The sequence below is a fragment of the Myiozetetes cayanensis genome, unplaced genomic scaffold (genome assembly GCF_022539395.1).
Source record: "Myiozetetes cayanensis isolate MyiCay16 unplaced genomic scaffold, myiCay2020 scf10, whole genome shotgun sequence".
Taxonomy (NCBI): Eukaryota; Metazoa; Chordata; class Aves; order Passeriformes; family Tyrannidae; genus Myiozetetes; species Myiozetetes cayanensis.
In genome coordinates, this window is record NW_026086605.1 from 28714804 (window position 1) to 28738271 (window position 23468).

General features: G+C 38.1%; 1 protein-coding gene across 2 annotated transcripts in view; it reads left to right on the top strand.

Moving 5' to 3' along the window:
- The window catches only part of GRID1 (glutamate ionotropic receptor delta type subunit 1), a 504271-nt gene that overhangs the window by 393339 nt on the left and 87464 nt on the right, over window positions 1-23468 (top strand). For both annotated transcript variants that reach the window (XM_050305784.1, XM_050305782.1), the window contains exons 6-8: window positions 546-719; window positions 13172-13333; window positions 14728-14847. In XM_050305784.1, the coding sequence (XP_050161741.1) occupies window positions 546-719; window positions 13172-13333; window positions 14728-14847 (456 nt within the window). The remainder of the gene's footprint in view (window positions 1-545; window positions 720-13171; window positions 13334-14727; window positions 14848-23468) is intronic.

Genomic DNA, 23468 nt, shown 5'->3' on the forward strand with positions numbered 1-23468 from the left:
ACAGATAACCTCAAAAGGCTTCCTTGAGTCATTATCAGGATTAGTCTGCAGAAATGATCTACTGTTCTTATGGGAAAAGTGCTTACTTGTAGCATTGTTCAAGGTGTAAGGGCCATATTTCCTGAAGAGTGCTATGTTTTCCAATTGTTATTTTGTCCTGAGGATATAGTGAGCTTCTAGCCTGTTAAACAAGAATTCTTTCTATATAAATTTGATTTCAAGGCTTTTTTTTTTTTTTTTTTTATTTAGAAACCTGTCGAGACCATCTTGGTGCTTTTCTATGAGGAACTACATATGCAGAATTTTAGAATTGCCAAGATAGATGGTACTATGTTAGGCTGTTCTCTTTTGTTTCAGATGATGTATAAAAAAATAGCATTTTTATTATTAAAAACAAAATAATAACATTTGGCCTAGACTAAGCATATGCCTCTGTAATGTTTTTCTCCTATTGCCTTTTTGAAAACATTTCTCCAATAATGAAAGGAGGATATAAAACGTCTGGACAAAGACATGTTTTTAAAAGGCTGTGTCTCCATTCACAGGAAATCACTGATAATGAGATATTAGAGTTGGTGCATAGTGCTCTGGGGAGGATGACAGTGATCCGGCAAATTTTCCCTCTCTCAAGGGACAACAACCAGAGGTGCATGAGGAACAACCACCGGATATCGTCCCTGCTGTGTGACCCACAGGAAGGCTACCTTCAGATGCTGCAGGTCAGTAGCTGTACCCAGCAGAAAAGTCCATCTTAGGAATTTGACATGGATTAGTTTTCTGTGACTGTATTAACTCAAAGGAAGGATAAAATGAGCACATTTGAGATAAATCTGGAGATGTAACCTGTGGTCAACTTTTCCGGGACTTAATTATTTATTTTATTTCCCGGAACTGGGTACTTTAGGTGTGATGTTATGTCCATAAAGTACCAGCAAGTGGTTGCACTAACTCAGAGCTGATTTTTCATATCTCATTCTCTTATCTCATATATTTTCTATTTGAAAAATATTGTGACTTCATAGTCTTGTGCTATTTGTTACTGCTTGATTATTATGTTTATGCTTTTTAGACATCTGTTGTGAAAGAGTTAATCTGGGAGGATAACAGAACTCTGATAGGTATTGAGCTGTGGAGTATTTCATATTTAGTTAAATGGACTGTATCCAGCTGATGTATTCAATCTGTCCCGTTTCAATAGTCTCAGAAGTCTCCAGCAGTTGATAATTGACTGAGCATGTGAAATATGCACTACTAGTTCAAGTTCCAGATTTTGGTAACAGATTTGACTCTGATATAAGCAGCATCTTGAAATTTCTTGGCAATTTATGCCAGATATCTGAATTTTTCTTGCCATAATTTAAATATAATTTGAAGTGCTATTTCCAAGGATTGTACGATAATTTACAAACAAAGGCCTTAGACTTTCAATGGGGATTCCATGTGTTTTGGTTTACTTTAGACAGAGTTAAGGATCTTGTTTGTGTCACTGTTGAAGGTGTTGGATAAAACTATAAACTTGATCGAAAATTTAGTCTTAAGCTGAGATGAAGTGAGTGAGGACACGTTGGTTGAGCCTGTGGGTTGGCAGGTGTGGGTATTGTGTGGTAGAGTGAGCCTAGAAAGGGCTTGGTTAGGCTGTGGGGAGAGGGCTGTTGGCACTCTGGGCTGCTGCAGCCTGGTCAGGAAGGTGGTGTGGGGTGAGGAGTCCTCAAAAGGGAACTCATATCCTGGCTTGGAAGAGCTTCTGAAGAGCATGGTGTGAGGCTTATGGAAAACCAGGAGAGGAAGGAGACTGTCAGGAAGCAAAATGGGTCAAGATTTCCCAAGAAACATGGGTAGGGATGTTCATTTTACTGAACTTGTGTCCTGCTAAAAAATTGTAGCTGCAGAGACTGAAATCCTTTAAGGGAGGGATATGGACCTTTCCTCCTTGAAGAGAACCTCTGCTGGCTCAGGTTCTGTCCTAGCAGTGGCAAAGGCTGGGAAATGCCTATCACAGATCCTGTAGTTCTGAGCACTGGTGTATTCTTTCTGCACAAGTGAAAGTCTGTGCCTGTTTTGGCTAAGAAAGAAAGAAACATTTTTGATCTTTGTTAGTAACTCTGAGGTATGCTGTAATGAGAACAAGAGCTGCTCATTTCAGAGGATCAAAGCAATTTCCAGTACGATGAAAAAATTATCTATGCTGCACCAACAAATCACTCATTGGGGAACAATCTTCCATTACAGCAGGATTTTGACTATTACTGCCTATGCCGGTTTATGCATAATCTAATTCAGAGACTCATCTGAAGGGCTCTGACAGGCCTCTGAACAAGTTCTTATTTGCTAATACATTGGCTGGTTTGCTAACACAAACAGCCTTATGTCCTATTACTAAATTTCTTTGTTAAGGACCCTTCAAAAAGGACTCTCTTCCTGCTGATTCCCAAATGTGGGTTGTGAGAAGCAAAACATTCTCAGTTTCTGTCTTCCATAAGTATTATACCACCTTAGAAACTGTCTTTGAGAGAATGAATGGTATGGTAATGTTATGCTTTGCCCATTAGCTTCTTCTCTCTGAACCTAGAAGAAAGAGATGTAAAGAAGTCCAGAGGTAAAATGTTTGCCTTTTGGAAGCTGAGTCCATAGCATTTATGTCCAGTCTCACTGGCATGAAAGATGAAGGGCACATGTGAGAACACTCGAATTAGGTGTCCCCGGTATATCTTGTGCTATCTTAAAGTGTCTACAGCTTGAATACAGGATGCTTTTATGATGTGCAGTTGTATCTGAAGTGCTCCACAACTGCATTTTTGTCATAGGCTTTGCCAAAACATCTTACGTAACACCTTGTGGACATAGGGCTCATATTAATTTCTGAGTACGACTGACATGTTATTAATGGTCCTGTAATTCAGGTACTTCCAGTTTTCTGTTTCCTTTCTTATGCTCAAAAAATAGTTTTGACCTTTTGCTGTACAGAAGTACATCACTAAATTATCCCTGTTGCCAGAGGCTGCAGTAGCTCCAAGTTCCGTGTCGGGCTGCATGAATCCACCAGAGGCAGTGACCGCCTGCCAGTGCTGAGTCTTTGTGTTGCTTTGAAGTAGTTTGATTAACACCACAGTTTGGAAATCCCTGGTTCATTCTCCCTTGGGCAGTCTCATATTTAATAAGTGTTTGTTGTCAGGGTAACTTACCAGCTATTGTTGGTTAATTATTTATTTAATGACTTTGAAGAAGAATAAGCTAATCTCTGTCAGCCTCTAGCTGTAATATTTTTATAGGGGAGAATTTAGCATTTTTAACAAGCTAGTAAAGAAAGAAACATTTATGTAATGGATTATTAACTTTGTTCTGGCTAAATTAATGAAAATCTTTTTGGAATGATTTTGTTCTCTGTGTCTTTAGTACCATATCCTGGAAAGTTGTTTTTCAGTGGGTGATCATCCTGGTTTGGCATTCTGACAAGGCGTTTAAAGATCATGCTGTTCTGCAAGCTCATCCAAAAACTCATCTGTTCTGAATGCTTTGTGGAAATCCAATCTTATTCCATCAACCCACTTGTCAGAATTTTGCTCATGCCCTTATTTCTTGCACGTATAATATACTCAGCTGGGTTTCTACTTCGACTGGAGAAAAAGCTTTATAGAGTTTCCTGTCTTGGTCATTTTATTTGGCTTCAGAAGTCTACACTTCTCTCTTCCTTATTCTTCATATTGGATTTTTTGTGTCCATCTCTCTTACTCTTTGTAAATGGAAAAGAAACAGTTTAGAATTTGCTGTCTTCCATTGGCCATGAGTATCTTGTGGTTTGGGCCATCACTGTTGTCAGTATTGCCTGATCTGGAGAGGGAATACGGAAGCACTTCAAGATTCATAGTTAAATCTAGTTATTGCTGGGTAGACTTAGTATGTATCCATGCACGGCATTTGAATGCTGTATAGTGGTATAACTGCTATAAACTATTTATTTCACACATGGTCTTACAGAGTCAATTAGGAAAAAATGTTGCTGCATAACCTGCTGCTTTCCAAAATCCTTCCCTTAAAATAAATGTTGGTTTTGACGCCTCTCTACAAACTTGGATTTTTGATGAAGATATTTTGTTTAATTTCATGAGGCGTTCATAAGCTCTAAATCAGTTCTCTCCTGTTTTTTGTTTTTGAAGACAGATTTCTCTTTAGAATTGTAATTCCCATTAGTTCGGTTTTTTTACCATGTTTACCTTTTATGCAGTTAATGAGTTCAATCTATGTGAGATTCTAAAGATACTAAAATGTATTACAGGCCCACAGTGTATATGAATTAATTTAGAATGGTCCAAAATACATAGTAAGATTAAAAAGGCAAGAAGAAAACCCCAGCATAGTGTGTCACAAAATTAATGAGGTTATTGCTGACAGGATTGAGGGTCCAACATCCCTTCTGAAGAACTATTCCAGGCATTGCTTTGACATATTTGAAGAGAAGATGTTGCAAAGTGTGGGAGGCTATTCATTGAAAGAGCTGCTCTTCTCTCTCTGTAAAAATTTCATTCTTCAAAGACATGTCCATCAGATATCTTTGTAGGCATCTCTTAACAGTTGTTCCTGCAGAGCTGTGTTTTTATTCCTGAACTATCCTCTTTTCAGGAGTCACTTCAATTTAACTTCTGTAAGTGAAGTTATGTTTTGAAAATGTGTTTGGCTGCCTAAACTTAAGGGCCTGATCCTGCAGTTTTCCCAACTAAATGGCCTTATTCTCTTTTGACCTGTTTACACTGCTGTTATTACACAGCTATAAGTGCTACTGGAGGCAGTAAATATTGATTAACCCCTATTAAAGCATCAACTTTCTCCAGTGAAGGATCAGTGAGCCATATTTTTCTTTTTCTTTCATTAAAAACCTATATTTACATGTCTCTTTAGTCAAGTTTAATTATGGATTTTTGGCCATATATTCAGTCATAGGGAAATTGTTTATGAGTACCACATGAATGAAAAATATCCTTGAACTGACTTTACTGCCCACTGCACGACATAATCTCTCCCTGAAGACCAATGGTATGTGCTTTATACAAAGTGTGTTAGCAGAAGAATTTGTTAAAGAACCCCAAAGCACTGTGGGTTTCCTGTGGCCATGAGGAATTTTGTGAGCACTCTGGAGGCTGGAGCCCCAGTGAGCTTTTCTGCTCTGCTCAGACTGCCTCTGCTGGCTGCTGGATTTCTCTATTTGCATAATAATTTCATTGAATTTTTGTTCAGTGCTCTATCAGGGAGCAGACAACAGTGGCTGGAAGAAAGGGTTAGTACCTCCATTTTTCATTTGTTATTGCCTCTGAAACCTAATTTGCACCCATATTTATTTATAAATGAGGTAGAATAAAATTATAATCTTATACTCTGTTTTGCAATTTCAACATTACCTCTTGTCCTCCTGTCTGACTCTTAGTTGTGTTCTGTTTCTTTTTTATTAAATGCCTCCTACCAGACTTTCCCTGGATGGTTAGTGTTAGCTGTGCCAAATTCTTGAGTGTTTAATGAGTGAAGCCAATGCCTCCAGCTAACAAACTTGAGCATCACAGGGGAACCCAGGCCTCGTATTATTGTTAACATGTTGTTATAAAACATACTGGGGAAGAAAACACTCATAATTATGTTAATTACTCATAATAAATAGCTGAAGGACAGTGAACATTCAGAGAATAGAAACTGTGGGTAGGGAAAAGCGTTGTAAAACGTGTAACTCAGTAAAAACAGCAGAAAATAAAAAAGCAAAGAAGAGGTGCTTATCAATTAAAGAGAGATTCCAAGAGTGCATTTTCCCAAAGAAATCTTTGGAAAGCCTCATTGTTTGAGATACCTAAAACTAGAATGGGCAAAGCACTGAATCATACACGAGTTAGATTTCCTTTCTCTCAGAATAATAGGCTTGTCTTTCTGTGGTTTTAGGAGTATTTCATTAATTTTATTTCAGCTGCCTCAGTGATAATAAATAAATAGCCCTTTGGAAGTTTGAAGCTGACATTTGAGTCCTTAATGAATGTTTGTTTTTTGATTCTGTTTTTCTGATGAACACCAGGCTGCTGGCTGTGATTTTATTCTCTCTGAGCAGCAAAGCATGCATTTATATCATAGGCACTCGTGCAGTCTCACAGTGGTTTCTGCAAACCAAGAGTTGCTGACAAGGCATGGGCAGGGCCAGGAGTAACAGGAACCAGCCCACAGTGTCCCAGAGCAGCCCTAGGGAGCAGTGTGGACCAGGACGTGGTGGGCAGAGTTTGTGTAGCCATTCTTGAGGGAGGGCACATAGGGAGGACGCCTTCTTGGAGGGGGAGCATTCCATGAGCCAAGTGGAGAGAGCTGAAGTCCACATAACCCAGTAACTGGGCAATTCTGTGACCAGCTGCACAGGTCAAGGGCACTCATCCTGCCTGACCCCAGTGCAGAACGGTGGGCATTCATCTGAGGGCAGAGGCTGCACCTCTGCAGTGCAGATCTGCACCATCTAGCCCGGTGGGGGCTGATGCCTCCACCCAGATGGAGATGCTGAAGGGAGAGGATGAAGTGTCGACCTCAAACTTCAGGAAGTGCCTGGGCCTATATCCTGGTGCAGGGTTTGGCTATTTATACCATGGGGCTCTCTTTGGAAACCTGATTTGCTGGGAGCTGATGGGCTCCGTGTGTCACAAAAGGGGAAGAGCATTCTCTTTCATAGGTTTTCCAAGATAGTGAAGAGGGTTTTAAACTAAAATTTCCGTTGGAGGGGAACCTCAGTCCATCCCACTCCTACCAGACGATGTGAGCACCAGCAAGAGATGCCCAGAGCCTGGGAAAGGATCACAGCTCAGCAGGAGACCACCTGAAGCACAGCACAAAGGAATTTCAGCCAGTGAGTCGGCTTCATTTGTGCCCAACTTTAGTATTTTATGCAAACATAAATTAGGAATAAACTAGAGGAGTTAGAGTTAGAGATATGCACACTCCTGCAGGGCTATGATCTTATTGGCACCATGGAGTCGTGGAGGGATGGTTCTTGTGACTGACCTGTTGGAACGGAAGGGTACTGACTTTTAGGAAGGTCGGACAGAGGAAATGAGGAGGGGGTGTTGCTTTCTATGTCAAGGACCAGCTGGAGTGCATGGAGCTCTGCCTGGGGTTGGCTGAGGAGCTCACTGAGAGCATGGGGGTCAGGATTAAAGGGAGGACAGGGACAGGTGGCATTATAGTGGCCATACTGGCCACCCAACCAGGAAGACTAAGAGGATGAGAGTCCTGTACAGATGGATAGGATGGCATCACATTCACAGGCCCTACTCCTCATGTGGTACTTCAACCACCCTGCTATTTCTTGGAGAAACATCACAGCATGGCATGAAAAATCCAGGATGTTCTTGAAATACTTCCTTCTTCAAGGGACAGAGGATCCAAAGAAGAGGGGTGCTGTGCTGGACCTTGTTCTTGCTAACAAGGAGGGGACTGGTAAGAAAAGTGAAGCTGCAGGGCAGTTTTGGCCACAGTGACCATGAAATGGTAGAGTTCAACATCCTTAGGGCAGCGAGGAGGGTGCACAGCAATCTCACTATCCTGGTATCCAAGGGGATCAAAGTGGAAGTCAGTAAAAAATGCCAGGACGCCTGCATGGATGAAAAAGCAACCCCTGGACAAACTCAAACATTAAAAGGACCCCTACAGAGGGTGGAAGCATGGACAGGAAGCCTGGGAGAAATACGAAGAAATTGTCTGAGCAGCCAGGGGTCAGGTTAGGAAAGCTAAAACTCTAACAGAATTAAGTCTGGACAGGGGGTCAAGGGCAAAAATAAAATCTTCTATAGGTACAGCTGGTGATAAAAGGGAGACAAGGGACACTGTGAACTCTCTCTGAATGGAAATTGGAGACCTGATTACTCAGGATAAGGAGAAGACTGAGGTACTGAACGATTTATTTGCCTCAGACTTCACTGACAAGTGCTCCAGTGACTGAGGAGTTGTGGATGCTCCATCCCTGTCAGTGTCCAAGGCCAGGATGGATGGGGCTTTGAGCAACTTGCTCATTCTAGTGAACCTGCCATTCCAGTGAATGGCATCTCTGCCCACGGCAAGGGTGTTGAAACTAGATCATCTTTAAGGTCCTTACCAACCCAAGGCATGCTATGATTCTAGGAAACTTATTTAAGAGAACAAAACAGGTTAAATTTTCAGTTGCTACACTCCGACAGTGTCTTTGCAAGCACACTATTATACCATAAGTACACCATCCACCTTCTCTGCTCTGAGTAAGATGCATTCTGTCATTAGAGACCAAGTGTGTAACTGTGTCTGGCAGTACTTGAACTCTGAAAGTTGAAATGCAGTTTGAGGGCATGCTGGTGTGTGCATATGCAGTCACCATGACACCACTCCCCAGGCAGCAAGTGTTTCTGCTGCTGGCAGGCTGCACTTGGTCTGAGCTCCTCTTCCATCTGCTTCATCCTTGGAGCTGACTGCTGTGGCCACTCACAGAGCAATTTTGGCAGCAGCAAGGTACAGATGCCCAGCTCAGAAATGAGTTTTTGAAGTAGTGGCATCTCGGTGTCAGCTTGCCTTCCCAGCTGGTCTCTTCAGCATTCTTCTCTGGCTGGACTCCTGGTTCTCCTGGCCACTCAGAAGTTGGGGTCAGCCTTTGTGACTTTCTGGCCTTCCCAGAAGAACACTTGTTTCTGATTAGTCCCTCTGAAGGGGCTAAAAGCTATCTTTCTACATAACTTTAAAAGTAAAATCACTCTGAAAAACCTCATGAAATTCACATAGAAACCTCTATGAAATGACATTTAATAATGTGATAGATTTCCATTCTCGTTGAAAATTTCTGCTGTACTCTACTAGTGTACGGTAGATTTATTTCTTTAATACGAAAGAGAGCTTCATAAAGTCTGGAATAATTTCCAGAAGATAAACTAGAACATGCCTAAAATTACTCATGTACAGGCATATTCTTTAACATATTGTTGAAGAAGTCACCATCATTCTTATAGCAGATACATTAAAAAGCATTTCAGTAGCTCCTGCTCTTACACTGTCAGCAATGGAGTGAAAGAAGAACTGAAAATTACTGTCTTTTCCTCCAAACATGACTGAAATTAAACACTTTGCTCTAGTCTGGGAATTTTTATTCTATTAAGGGGAATCTCTCCAGGCAGATATATGCCCTTCCCTCCTCTGTTCCCCAGTGAATATACAAATAGGGGAAGTAAAAAATGCTCCAGAGCTTTAAAAGCCCAAAGTCGCCAAGTGCATTGATTTGTTTCTTCCTCTCTCTTACTTTGCTGTGAATTCTGAATGCTACCTGAAGACTAACTTGTAACTTTATTATTTTCTCATGCCTCTGACAGTATGGCTTAACCACTGATAGCTCACAAATTCTCTTTCAGTGTCATGTCTGTACTCATAGGGAGTTTGATAGTTCACTGAAAATTATGTGTGCATTTGCAGTTTCAAATGTATACAGGATATGTCTGTGGAATCCTTTTGCTTTTCAAAGCATTGCTGTTCTGGAGGTTACAGCAAACTCATGTTGCAAATATGATCTAGGACATCTGCAGAGATTTTGCTGTGTTAAAATGTCACAAAAGGTATTATTATATCCCTGGATTTACTGGGACATCAGGCCAGAATTTCTGTATCTTAAGTAACTTTTTTTCTGCAAGAGAATACATACATAGTAATGAATTCAAGTAGAAAGTGCATATTATTTTGAGAAGAGGAGCATATTTGAGGTGTTTAAGTATTTTTGTCTACCTCAGAAAGGAATTAGGGAAAAAAAGTAGGTAAAAATATACCTTATAGTAATTTAATAATATATCTTACTGTAGGTATTGAAGGAATCAACTGTTCAGATACACTCACATGACATTACTCAGGCATCCGATTGGACCTGATTGCATAATCCTGTTTTCTAGCATAAAGCTGGTTCCCATTTGGAATTAGGTAAAGACACTCAGTCTATACTACTGTGGATGGTCAGGAGCTGGGTTTTGCTCTGCCCACAGTGCTGAGGCACTATGGTTTTTTTTGTTCTTGATTATGTTTTGCACTTCAAAGGGACTCTTGACCTAGAGGACTACCAAAACAATAGTATCATGTGAACATCCTGTCTTCTCTTCTTCTAAATAAACACAGTCTAGACACTACTCTTCGATCACTGTGCAAAACCAGATGCCTTGACTCATAGGCTGTGTAAGTTTTAAAGGCTGTCCTTAACAGAATGGAGTTATATATTTTGTGTTAATTTGTGGATTAACTAGTAGACTGAACAAAGAAAATATTTTTTTTAAAAAAAGAGAATTTGTTTTCTTAATGTTACAGATCCAGCCTTAGTTGTGAAAGTTTTGATACTAGTTTTTTTCCAGCTTGCACATTTTCTGTTCTAAAAAAAAGAAGTGTTGATTGTGTGAATAAGATTCAACTTCCTCTTCAATATGATATTGACTCTTCAGTGAGAAATGAGTAAAATGCAGTTATATATGCGTGTCATTATTCCTGGAGTAGATGGAGTATGTTTATATGAAGAAAGGAATTTTGCTGATTAAAAACCACCATATACTCATGTTTTGGATGAGGTTTTCAGTAGAAGAGAACTGGAGTGGAGAAATACCAGTGGATATCTGTGTACAATAAGACGTGCAGAATATTCTTTTCATGGCAAAAAGTAACTTGCTGTATTCTCTGCAGCATTTTCTCCTGCCTTAGTACATACCTCCAGATGTATGGTAGAAGGTTATAAGTAGTTGGAGATTCTTCTTGTGCAGACCCTTTGTTGCTGTCACTCAGTTCATATAATTTTTTTCCAAAGAAATTAATGGAACAATAGTGATACAAAGTCTATTATCGGTCTAGCTGAACTATAAGGATTAGGTTGGTAAACATAGGTGTGGTTTGTTTTGCTCTGCAGCATGAGGTAATTTGAGCTGGATGCATGGTCATCTAGGCTGAGATCCTCAACACAATTCTCACAAGCCCTCAGTAAGTTATACTTGCAGAACTGGGGTGTTTTCTTCAAAAGTGGAAAAAGTAGAAAGAGTAAGAAAACAGTGCACCCAAGTGCATCTTCTGGTTTGTCCTAGAGCTCTCTGCTAGCATACCAAGCACACTGTTTTTGGGAGTGAGGCTGCAGTTTTCCAGAACTACAAGAGAGCAGCGATAAACAGAGAAAACACAAAGCATTTCTGATTTGTGGCAGTTCCAAGGCAATGGACAATGAGTTGCCAGTTAAAACGGAGTGTGTGAAATAAAACTCAGAGGGGAGCAAAAAGGATCATGATGGCACATAAGAAATGTTTGGGGTTTTTTTCCCTGCATGTAAAATCTATTTCTGAGTAAGTAGGTTTTGTGGTGTGTGGTTTATCTTCTGAGTTCTGAGGTTTGTTTTGATTTTTTTCTGTGAAGAGTAGTTTAACCCACAAGAAGAAAAGTGCCCTGTTGAATAATAAGGATTCGCTTGGTTGCTTTATTTGAAAGCTGTTTGGTAAACGTCTGGAGACTTGGGAAACAAATGCAGTTGAGAAGAAAACTTGGTTGCTGGGACTCTTATTAACTCTTTACTAAGAAAATCTGGAAAGTAGCTACTTTGGAAACTATTTTAAAAGGAAAAGGATTAAAACAGCAAGTTTTAATCCTTTTATCCAGCTGGATAAAACAAGTATAGGCAATGTGGACTGCTTGGTCAGCAAGGCTTGGAAGAAAAGAAGGGAAAAACGGTGTCAGTGGCAGCTGGAAGTGATTCTCGCTGATAGTTTCTTACAGGTTCTGCACTATTTTCATGTTAAGATCCCTTTTAATATTGAGTCAAATACGTGGGTATTCTCTACCTCTATTTTTGTGGGGTTTTTTTTTTGTATTTTGATTCTTTCAAAATTAATTTTTCTTTACATATCTTCTGTTCAGATTTACTTATACTAGAAGTATCGTTGAACAAGTATTCAATTTATGTTGAACTCCAGATTATGGGACATGAAACATTTTGTTTCTGAAGATTAGAATCTTAGAGATATCAGGAGTTTACTTGGAACCAGTGATGCAACAGTAATATATGTTTAAACTTTCACAGAGTGACAGTTTTATTGGCACACTTAGAGAGTGAAGGTTTTATAGGAAGTATGCAGCTGCATTAACTTCCACATGTAGCCCTTTCCTGGTCTCTAGGCATCACATTCTAAGGTGAATTAGAAAAATTACAGAAGGTAAATGGCATATTCTTGGATCACCCTGATTAAAGCCTTTGGCTGGGAGAACATCATTTGAATAATAAAAAAATGCTATATTCTGCAAATGATGTGAACTGAAGATTTGAATCTAGTAAAGAGTAAATCAAAACTGTGCATAAGTTTGAAGAAGAGTGCATATGAACTCTGGAAACAGGTGAAGAGTATTTAATTATTTTTGTTAAATCACTTCTCAGCAAACTCCCACTGCTCAGGTTTTACCACCTATGGTGGATACCACTACAGGTCAAAGATCTGATCTTGTATTGCTGGCCATGTCTTGGTTTGAAAAATGAAATACATAGCTCAGCATTACTAGTGTGGTGTTCTGTTCTTACTGGAGCCCTTGTCCTCTATTATTATTCTCTTTATCTCTCATGTAAAATCAAGAATGAGGAGACTAAAATCAATAGTTCCAGAGAAAGAAGCATAGTAACCGGTCTCCTGTATATTTGGTGGAGAGAGATGATAAGACTGAAACAATACTGTCATGTACCCTCCCATTGTTCTAATCAGTTGCATTAGTTTGCATTCATGCACTGTGGTGTTTTTGCTGTGCCAGAAATTACCAAGGGATTGCTCAAATGAATAAAAACCCCAACAACTTAATTCTATTCCATCTCTCTCTCCTTACTGAAAAAGTAGCAATCCTTGTCTTTCACTGATAGATAGCTGTACTCCCTCTATAGCTGAGTTTATATGTGAAGTGTGATCTCTTACTTTACAGCACTGCATTGCAGTGGTGTAGGTAATGCTCAGGCAGTGCATGTGTACCAGAGTCCCTTGGCCAGAAGGACCCAGATTCACTGATATTTGTCTCAAATGCCCTGACTATTGAACGGGTCAATCATTCCCAGCTTTTAGTCTTTGCCTGTGCCTTCTTTTGTTCTCTTTGTTAGCTGGTTCTTGCAGATACTTTGAAAGGTGCTCAAATAAACAAAGAGGCTCATTCTTATTATTGCTTGCAGGTTTCCAACCTGTACCTGTATGACAGTGTGCTCATGCTGGCCAATGCTTTCCACAGAAAACTGGAGGACAGGAAATGGCACAGCATGGCAAGCCTGAACTGCATGAGGAAATCCACCAAACCTTGGAATGGAGGACGATCCATGCTAGAGACTATTAAGAAGGTGAGAAAAGAAAAACCACAGTTGTGTGAGCAACTGAAAGAATTACTTCATTTCTACTCGAGCAATTGAAGAGGTTTCATTTTTATTCAACTTTTATTTATTAAAAGCAAGTGATTTACAACTACCAGGAATGATCCACAACTATGAAACAAGCAAATGATTTTATGATAAACAAATTGCAGACATTGCAGTGTTGCTCTAGTGGTGTGTGTTCTTCTCCTGTTGTTCTCACAACTACCTTCTGTGGAGGTAGTATGATTAGGAGTGGTCACAGAAACTGATGCATGCATTTTATAATGGGAACAACCTAAGGAGCTTAAGGGGGGCAACCAGTGATACAGTTTCAAGGCTTTTGTTCCATTTACTACAACTCAACTAACTTTGCATGTTAACTGAGCATTGGTAAGTATATTTTTGTGTACTGTAGGGATCTGAGTTAGCTAAGTTGTCACTAACAGTTGTGTTATGTGTAATGGGTATGTGTTATGTGTAATGTCTTGCAGCATTGCTGAATTACTCAAATATGGACAGTACTGTGGTTTTGCAGATGCCTGACAGCTTCTTGTATGAAAGTTACTTGATCACAAGTACTAGTGGAAAAAAACCTCTCTTTTTTTACTATCCTGACTTTAGAAATTATTATGAAGAAACCCCTTGTTTCCCAATACATATCAATGAAATAATTTTCCTTTAGTAAAAAGATGCAGTTTGATCATTCTGACCAGTCATAATGACACCATCCTTTGTTGCTAAATTATGTCAAACTTTGGTGTCACTTAAGCTTCTTTGCTACAAACCCAAAATCAAACTCGGTGATACTTTCACAGAGATACTTAGAATTTTATCTTTTTTTCCCCTACCTCTCTTGGGAGCACAGCTCTTTCTTTTGGACTGAATGTTCATGCCTTTGTATTGAGACCCAGAAGAGAACATACTTCAGTTTAAGTAGATACTGGAATAGCTGTTGTCTCACAGTCCACCAAAGTCCTTCTTCTTTTCTTTGGGCTCTGTTTCTGTGAGCAGTGATGAGCTGATGGCCATAGCCATGAACTGTGGGTATGTTAGTGCTAAAGTAATTCTCAAAAAACTCAACAGCCAACCAACCAAACAATAACAAAAAAAACCAAACAAAAACCTCCAAAATAAACAAACAAAACAAACCCCAAACAAACAAAACCCACAAAACAAACAAACAAACAAAAAACAAAACTACCCAAAATTAAAGTCTTTTGTCTGGTGCTGGTTTTGGGGTTGAGCTACTTAAGGACATGTAATTGCTACATTTAAGTTCACTGTAAGCATTTTCAAAGTAGATTTTGCACACCTTTAATGCAGAGGAGTCTTTATAAAGGTAAATTTGTTTTATTCTAACCTTTTGAATCTTATTTCCTCAGGGCCATATAACTGGGCTTACTGGTGTTATGGAGTTCAGAGAAGATGGTGCCAACCCCTATGTTCAATTTGAAATCCTGGGCACAAGCTACAGTGAAACCTTTGGCAAAGATGTGCGGAGGGTAAAGACATGCTGCTTTTCTGTTTTTTTTTTCCTCTAAATAATGTGCATTCTGCTTCACAGGAGAAAATGTTATTCTTTAAGAATGAATTAGTGGTAGGCTGCAGAAGAAATTTACTACAAAAGAAATATTTTCTAATTTATTACACGCTTAAATCTTGAAAATTAATTTTATATTGGTAGGCAGGAATCCTGCTAGTTGTTTCCCGTGTGCAGTAATGATGCAGTGCCATAACAATCCTGCGAACATAATAGGGAAGACTGCACAATTCTGGTCATGTATTTTATTGTTAATTAAGATATGATTGATATAATATAAATATGGAAGATATAATACAACTGGCACTTGTCTTACTAAGGAAGATAACTGAGAATATGAATTAGCTAAACACACAAAGATGTTCCAAGTATAGCTACTACAAGAACTTGAGATACATAAATAAAGAAACTATAGAGAAGATTATTTCTGAAATGAATGATGCTATTTCCTGAAAAATAAAGGATGATTCATCAGTGGTAGCTGGTGTGGTAAGAACTGATGGGGATTGGAAGGCAGTTAAAGTGGTTCCAAGGCTTTATTTACATAAATTGTCTTGGGCTGAGAAGGCTACCTCGAACGAGTTCATGCAGAGGGGGTGCTCCAAAAGTATTTGAAACTCTCAATTGAACAGTGAGGTACTGATTGGAAACCAGGATACAAACAATTTCTAAACTCGTCAGGTGGTTGAAATACAGATATTATCACTGTGTGATCAATGGGTCCTACATTAAACAGAGCTGAACAAAGAGGTTTTCTATGTATAGTTAAAATATATGACATTTTCTATTTTTGTTTGGCCATTGGTTTCTGTGATTTCTTTCGATTCACCTAAATTACAGAAGTCTAAATGGAAAAACAAGCAAGGAACTTGTGTTTGCGTTATCATTTTTATCAGCCAAAGATGAGATTTTTTTCAGAGTCTAGTTTGGCACAAGGATTCTGGACATGGAGCCAAAGACATGAAATATCTTTTAGAAATTCAACAGAAGGCAGATAAGTATTGGAAATGCATAAAATTCCAGAAGATATAATTGAAAATTTTCTGTTGCCAAAAAAATGTGTTTGAACACTTCAGATTGGCTAGGCACCCTCCTATATTGCAATGGTCAGAAAAGGCTATTTCTCAGTCTGCTTTTGCTTCTGGAAGATTGAAAATTAGGAAGTCTTAAGTTTCAAACACCACCTGAATTATTAAAAAATATATGCCCTATTGCCTCAATTTGGAAAAGTGTTGTCTATTTAATAAAATAAAGTCAGCTTAGGAGGTCTAGGAAACAGTTCCAGCTCATAGCCAGAAGTGTGCACCTCCCTTTATGCACAACTGTGCAGAACAGAAGTATCTGGTGCCATGTGAGATGCTGTGGGCTATCCTACTGAGTTTCCAGCTGCCACTGCAGAAAAGCAAGAGTGTCCTGTCAGTGCTGTGTTATCCCTAGCATATGGATGTCATGGGGTGTTTCAATTTGGTTCCATTTTGTTACAGAATTCCCAAGTGACCTTACATAAGTCACATAGCTGGTTGATGCTTTGATTTACCTTTCAGTAAAATTGGCATGAACACCACTCAGCACAGGTCTGAGCCTGAAAGGCTCAAACTGTGATGTGTGAGTATACATCACCTTTTTTTCTAATGTTTATTTCAAACACGGTAACGCAGATACAAAAGCTCTCCCTTCAGCGTGTGTAGCACACTGACCATATTGACATAAAATCCTGAGGTGTGAAGTGGAGAGAGCTAAAATACCACTCAAAAGGGACCACAAGGCAAAGAAATAGGTAAAATGACTAAATGGAAAAATTGCTAAAATGGCTTACCTGGTATAGCTACTGATCACTTTTGATCCCTAATGTGCTACTTTGGGATTAGGTGTTTAACGTAGGAGGCCTAACTTTTTGGATGTCAAATCCAGAACATTATACAGTTCCCAAAAATGAAAGGGAGTATAATTCTAAATGGGTAAAAAGCTAATGGCTGTGGAATACTGCTCTGAGATAAAATGATATTATCCTTTTAGTCTAATGCAGAGAGAGTAAAAAGTCAGCAATATGCTAGAGAAGTCTATAGAAGAACTCGGAAGAGATGATACCTCTCAGAGCATAACTACCATGGAATTCACTTATTTGAATTGACTTGTATTATTGCAGCAAAAATATGTTATAGCTTAGAATTGCTTTTAAAAACTCAGGAAGTCATGCTTGTCTTGTTTATATTATTTGAGTGAGAGACCAATTCTTATTCATTATTAGTTGTTTCCATTTCAGCCTTTACTCAGGTTTAGCTGTGGAGGCACGTATTTTGGGTAAAAACCAGAGGCTTTTTCTGCATGGTTTTCTTTTCTTCTGCATGGAGAGTATCTGTATTTATTTATCCCTGTCCAGACCCTTTAAAAAAATCTTTGCACTTGGGATCTGTGACAGGGTAAGGCAAAATACTATAACATTGAGTGTTGAACGTTAGATGGAATCCAGTCAAAAGCAAGTGGACTTTTAACTCTCAATATCCTATACAAAGGTTCTTGGGAATCATTCCCACCAGAAAGACTCCTAGGAGGATGTCCAAGATAGTAACTAAAATCTAGCAGGAATTTTCAGAGCTATTTGGTAGACACATGTTGACTCTCCAGTTGCCCTGAGATCAGGTCTTTTTATAGACAACTGTTGCTTTCACTAGCTGTGATTTAGTCAGGAGTGCAAGTAAATATATGTATTTTCTTGCATAGTATGCCTTCTGCTTTTTCAACAAGCACTTAGTATGTCTTTTGTTACACAAGTCTAACACCATGTGGTTTTTGTAAAGGCTTATAGTGCTTTTGTATGTAGCATTTATTTTTCCTTTGGGTGTACTTTAGTGAAAGGGAAACTTCAGAAAATGCTCTAATTTCTTTGGTTTAAACATAAAAGAACAGGGGATGTCCCTTAAGGTATATCACCTTGTTTTACAAGAGGTTCAAGTAATTCCCTTCTATTTACTGTGTGTATGTGGGGATTTAGAAAGCATGGTGCTTAAAAAAGAGATTAGTGTGGTGACTTATCAGGGCATTTGAAAGTTGAAGATTGTTAGACAAACTAGGCTTAAATGCCTAGTGCTTGGCAATTCCCCCTATGGTTTATATTCCTACTGTCTGCAAGCACCTTTAGAAATAACCGGAGTGACTGTATGTTTAAAAAAAATTAAATAAATACATAAAGTGATAAAGGAAGAAGTTAGAATAAAGCTGATGTCCTACTTCCATGGTACAAGGGATATGAAGTGGAAAAGCAAGTCAGGACTACATTAATTGAATCCTTAGTGACCATCTATATTGTTAGTTCTTATTAATGAAAGCCTTCATGTAACTGTCTGAACACCTGAGCTGGTTCACACTTCTTATGTCTCTGCACTTGGATGGATTCCACACAATGCAACAGTTTGATGATCCAGCTGTGAGAGCCAAAGTAAGGGAGCTGGCAATCCAGGGTGGTATTCCCTACCTCACAGTGAGCTCTTGAGGTGTAAACATATTTGTTTTCATTTGACCATGAATGCAGAGAGTACCGCAACAACTAACTGCCCTTGTAGGGATGTGATTAGGCTTAGTTAGATGATGCCTGTAAGGAGCTTTATGATAATCTTCATCTTCATCCTTGGCAGGAAGATCTTGTGTAAGTGTGAAATGATGTGGTTATTTAGTCTATTTTATGACAGGGATCATATTTTTTCTAAAGCAATCTGCATTTCTTTCCCAAGCTGGCTGTAATGAAGGCAGAATTAATGGTTTGCAAACATCCAGTATTTCTTAAGAAACATTCTGCTCAAAATGATAATTTTTGGGATTGGTTATTCATTTCTCTTAGCTGGTGTGCTTTAATTTTTTTAAATTAGATTTTCTTTAAATATCATCTACTTAGTAAACAGTTATAGTTGTTTCCTACAGCACTTCTGAGGCAGATTGCAGAAGTCACTGTAAGTGGTTTCTGTGATAGGTTTCAGAGTTGTTGAAACCCCATTTTTGAATTCTGATACAGCAGTTTAATTGAGATTGCTACCTATAGACAAAATCTCATCACTATCATGATGAGAAATCCTATGCTCCTTATTCATTGCAAAAAGGAATGGTATTTTTAGGGATCTGCAGTATCAAGTGCTTTCCTCTGTAAGAATATTGCCAAGTCACATCGTATGCTGCTAAGAGACGTATGCACACCAAAAGAATGTAATTGTAATTGAATCAGTTTTACTTATATGGACAAATATATAACTAAATTGCCTGAATTTAGCCATAAAGCAGATGCCTGCCTCCCATTGAGCACTTCATAAACATGTACTTGGGTATAATATTTTGATTTAACCACTGTGGCCAAAGTACCTTTCAGCAGAAATATAAGATGAAGTCTTGGTTACTTTTGATCAGTGAAGCCCCCCTGTTACTTTGCAAAGGGAAGGGCTAATAGTCCTCTCATTCTGAATAAAATACAGTTTCCACATATTTACATTTGGTTAAACTTTCTGTTTGAGTTGATTGAGTGTCATGGTGGAACAATTTGGGAAAAAGGTATTGTGATTCACCCTATAAATACATTGTGTCAAACTGAAGAAAGAACTGAAGTATTTTACTCAAAGTAATAAAACTCCTTAAATGTTTAGCAGTAATTTTCTGTACCAGATGGCTGTGAGAAGTAAATGCATACCTTGCAAATTCCATAGGTTGAATTTTTCATGGTGAAAAATACAGCTGAACATATAGGAAATTCCTATGAGCAACTATAGAAGAATACTAGAAAGAAACATGATGAACATGAGTGATTTTTTTCTGAAATGGAGTCATTGTTTTCTCAGGTTCTGCAAATTGGCCCCTTTTTTTTTTTTTTTTTTGTAATTGTAATACTTTATGTTCTGTATGCTTTCACTGTAAAATTCTAGCTGAATTATCACACTCACTGAAAAGTAGGTAAGCAATTTTAAAAATGTATTTTCTGTTGCAGATATGTGGTAAATAGTTTTTTAATTTTTTTATTTTATTTTATCTTCTTGGAAAACATTGCCAGTGGGACCCATGCTTGTATATAAACTGTTACTTGTATTTGCAAATACAAAATGCTGTATATACTTGCAAATTATACCAGTGTCAACCCCAAGTAAATGGGATGTCTTGCAAATTTGAGTTGGAATTTCTCCAAGCATGAGATCATGCTGGTCTTCTCCTTTGGAAGACTGTTCAGCTGTTTATATGACATTTTCACAGTGTGAAGCTTAAGGCTAGATTTTAAAAAGCAGCCATATCTGAGTTAAGAGTGGGGCCAGGATACCCAGAGCAATTAGGATGCTGCTGAAGTTTCCACAGCCCACATACACCACTACCTGGATGTTTAGAAATTGCATTTAATCTGTGTGTCACATACTATATCCTGCCTACAAGATTATAATGAATCTTGGGTATAACATTGTCCTTTTTTAACACATTATGCAATACTGCATAAAATTGGGATACTAGGTATGTTAAAATCAGCCTTATAAAAACAGGTACATCTTTAATTATGGAGTTTTCATCAAAGCTCCTATAATTTATTGATGAATCCTAGGAGAGTATTCAGAATGGGATGACAAGAAAGCTCTTTGCTGTAACTCAGCTCATGAAAAATCTGTGCTGAAATGTGGACACTTTGAGGAAAAAATGTATTTCCATACAGAAACAGGTGAAGATTTTCTGAGCTTAACACACACTGAAAAGAAGTATTTGAAAAAAAACCTGCACAAATTCTTTTTACATTTTGGAAATCCAAACACAGAGATTATTTGCTATTTTCTTTTTCATGGCATCGATCTTGAACAAAGGCAACAAGCTCACTGCTCCAGAAAAGAGAGACTGTCGCTCTTTTTAAATGTCCTGCCCTAAGAAATATCTTTGATACATGATTATTTAAAAACTCACACCATTCCAGAACTTTCTGTTTAGTGTCATAATAGCACTTTTTTTTTTTTGTAACGTCTGTTTAGTGAAATCACTTTGAAAGATAATGATGATAATGCCAAAATACAGTTCTTTAAGCTGTCAAATCAAATAGAGTCATCTTGGTTTTCAGAAGTGCATAAACTAAGGAGATCAAACTTCATTTATGGTATGATTTCAGTGTCAGGGACAGTTGCAAGGACTGTATGTTGAAGGAGAACATGCATGGTTTGTTTTCAGTAGTATTTGGAAAATGCCTTTAATTCTTCTAATGGTCATTGCCCTGTATAATTTGGCAAACTGCAAATAGATGTAGGCCAAGCATAATTTATGAAGTAATTTATGGCAGCAATAATTTTAAAATTCAGGATAACATCATGTGTATATTGCTCTGATATATTTGATATATCAAAAAGTGGATGTTTAAATACAGGTAGTTAAGTTATTTGGCCATGCTACCATCACAGTTTTAAGAAAAATGAAAGAATTTTATGGTTTCTCTTTAGTCTTATTAAAATACAGAACATAAATAGAAGTAATTAAAAATTACCCTTCTTGTTGTATTTTTCTTTCTGCTATTACATGCTGGATTATATTATTGTATATGAGTCAATAATTTGACATGCAGGTTTTCAAAAGACAAGTTTCATGGCAAGATCTTAGTGGCCAGCCCAAACACAGCTCCCGAGGAACTTCTGTGTGACAAAGTGCCACAAACTATCTGACTTGCTTTGGCTTGGTTCTTTAATTTCGTTATACTTTAAAAAGAGTAACCTTAGTTCCTCAACTCACTGTTTTGGAAATCTACATTCAAAAGGGCATCGGAGGTCTGATTAAACTTCTTTGTCTGTATTGGCTAATTCACTGCAATTACAGTACTTGGCAGAGATTGCCTGCTCCTGTTCCAGTTCCTGACAGAACTGCCTTTAAATTGAGGACTTTCTGTTTTCAGACTACACAGAAAATACTCAGTTTTACCTTAAAATAGGTACAATCTATAATCAATGTGAGCCTGTGCCAAGGAAAGGATTCCAAAATATGCCCGGTCCAGTACCAAAATATCTCCTGCAGTAGGAGTGAATTAATTTATGTATTTGGGTAAAATACACAGATGTCATATATTAAAACTTGTTCTCCATTTTGAGACAACATCATTTTACTGGATTGGAGACAGTATCAGGCATAGATAATAACTGTCAAAATGGAATATTCTTTCTGAACCTTACATCTATGTGACAAGCTACCAGATTTGCTATGTCTGGATTTTTAATGCATTACTGAGTGTGATACACAAACATTTACATAACTCTCAATGATATCTTTCCTATGAAAAGGTAAGTTTCAAACTCCCAAAAGAGTTTGCTGATGAGGTCTGAAGAGCTTGCAAATATTGAGCTTCACTGGAAAGCAGATGTAATGAAGAGCAAAGGAAAAAAAACCCGACATATAATCCAGGGATTCTCTGTTGTAGTGGAGGAGCTAAGGAAAATATCTTGCTGCTTAATATTGACCAAAGCAGGTAGCCAGATACAGGCTTTCTCTTAGGGGAAAAAAAAAAAAAAAACCAGCATAAAAATTGTTAAATCTGACATCAGTTATTTGCTTTAAAATTGCTTGCCAAGATCAGTTTCCCTGAATATGAACACTGTGAGAAAAAAGAGCTTGCTTACCTGTAATCATTAAATTTCTCTCAATTGGAATACTACCAAAAGGTCCCAAAAGGTCATGCTTTACACAGGACAGCACATGCACTTGTTCCCTCTGTGTCTGAAATTTCTGTGCTGTCTTGCCTTGTCCTGCCCTTTCTTCCACCACCACCGAACTTTGGGAAAACAAGCGGGGAGTCAAATCTTTTCTCTTACATGTCCTGTTTTCTGGGATACTGTGTCTGTGATTTTGTGTTACATAGTTTACTAAGGGACTCGAGACCCTACTAGCCTGTAGGGTGAATTGCTGGTTTCAGGAGCTTGACTACTTTATCTCCCTGTATTGTTTGTTGTAAAGTTTGGTGTTTTTTTGCTTCAAATTTTATAATTTGATAATATTTTGTTGCAATGCTATGAGAAAAGTGGTTATGTTCTAAAATGGTTGAAATAATACCATTTAGGGATGATGTCCAGCTTGTATCAGTTCATGGACATTTGTTTGGTTGGTTTTTTTGGGTTTTGGTTGTTTTTTTCTTTTTAAGTAAGGAGTGTTATCTATATATAAATAGGGCTGACAAAGTGCAAAACTAAGTGTACTTTTACAAAACAGTCTAAAGCTTTAGTGTGCAATACTGTGCTTGGTCAGATGGGTGACTGAAGGTATTGAAGCACTTAGTCCCTGGAGCCTTAACAGAGCGTAGTCCTGGATGAGCACACCACTCAGCAACTGCTTACATGGAGTTAAAAATGCTCATATCTAGTAACTAGAAGAACGGGTGATATTCAGTCATAATGAGAACATTTCAGTTTGAGTAGTTCTAGCACCATCTAGAATTTTCTTAAAGCTTTACGTGCAATTTATTCTTCCCTAAGATTATTAATGCAATAAGACATAAGCTAGTGGATGCTTTGAGAGATTGCTGTCTGAGCTGTGCTGAATGTAAACTGAGTTCATTCTCTCACTCTCTCTACTCTCATTCATGATGCCATTCAATACCAATCTACAAGG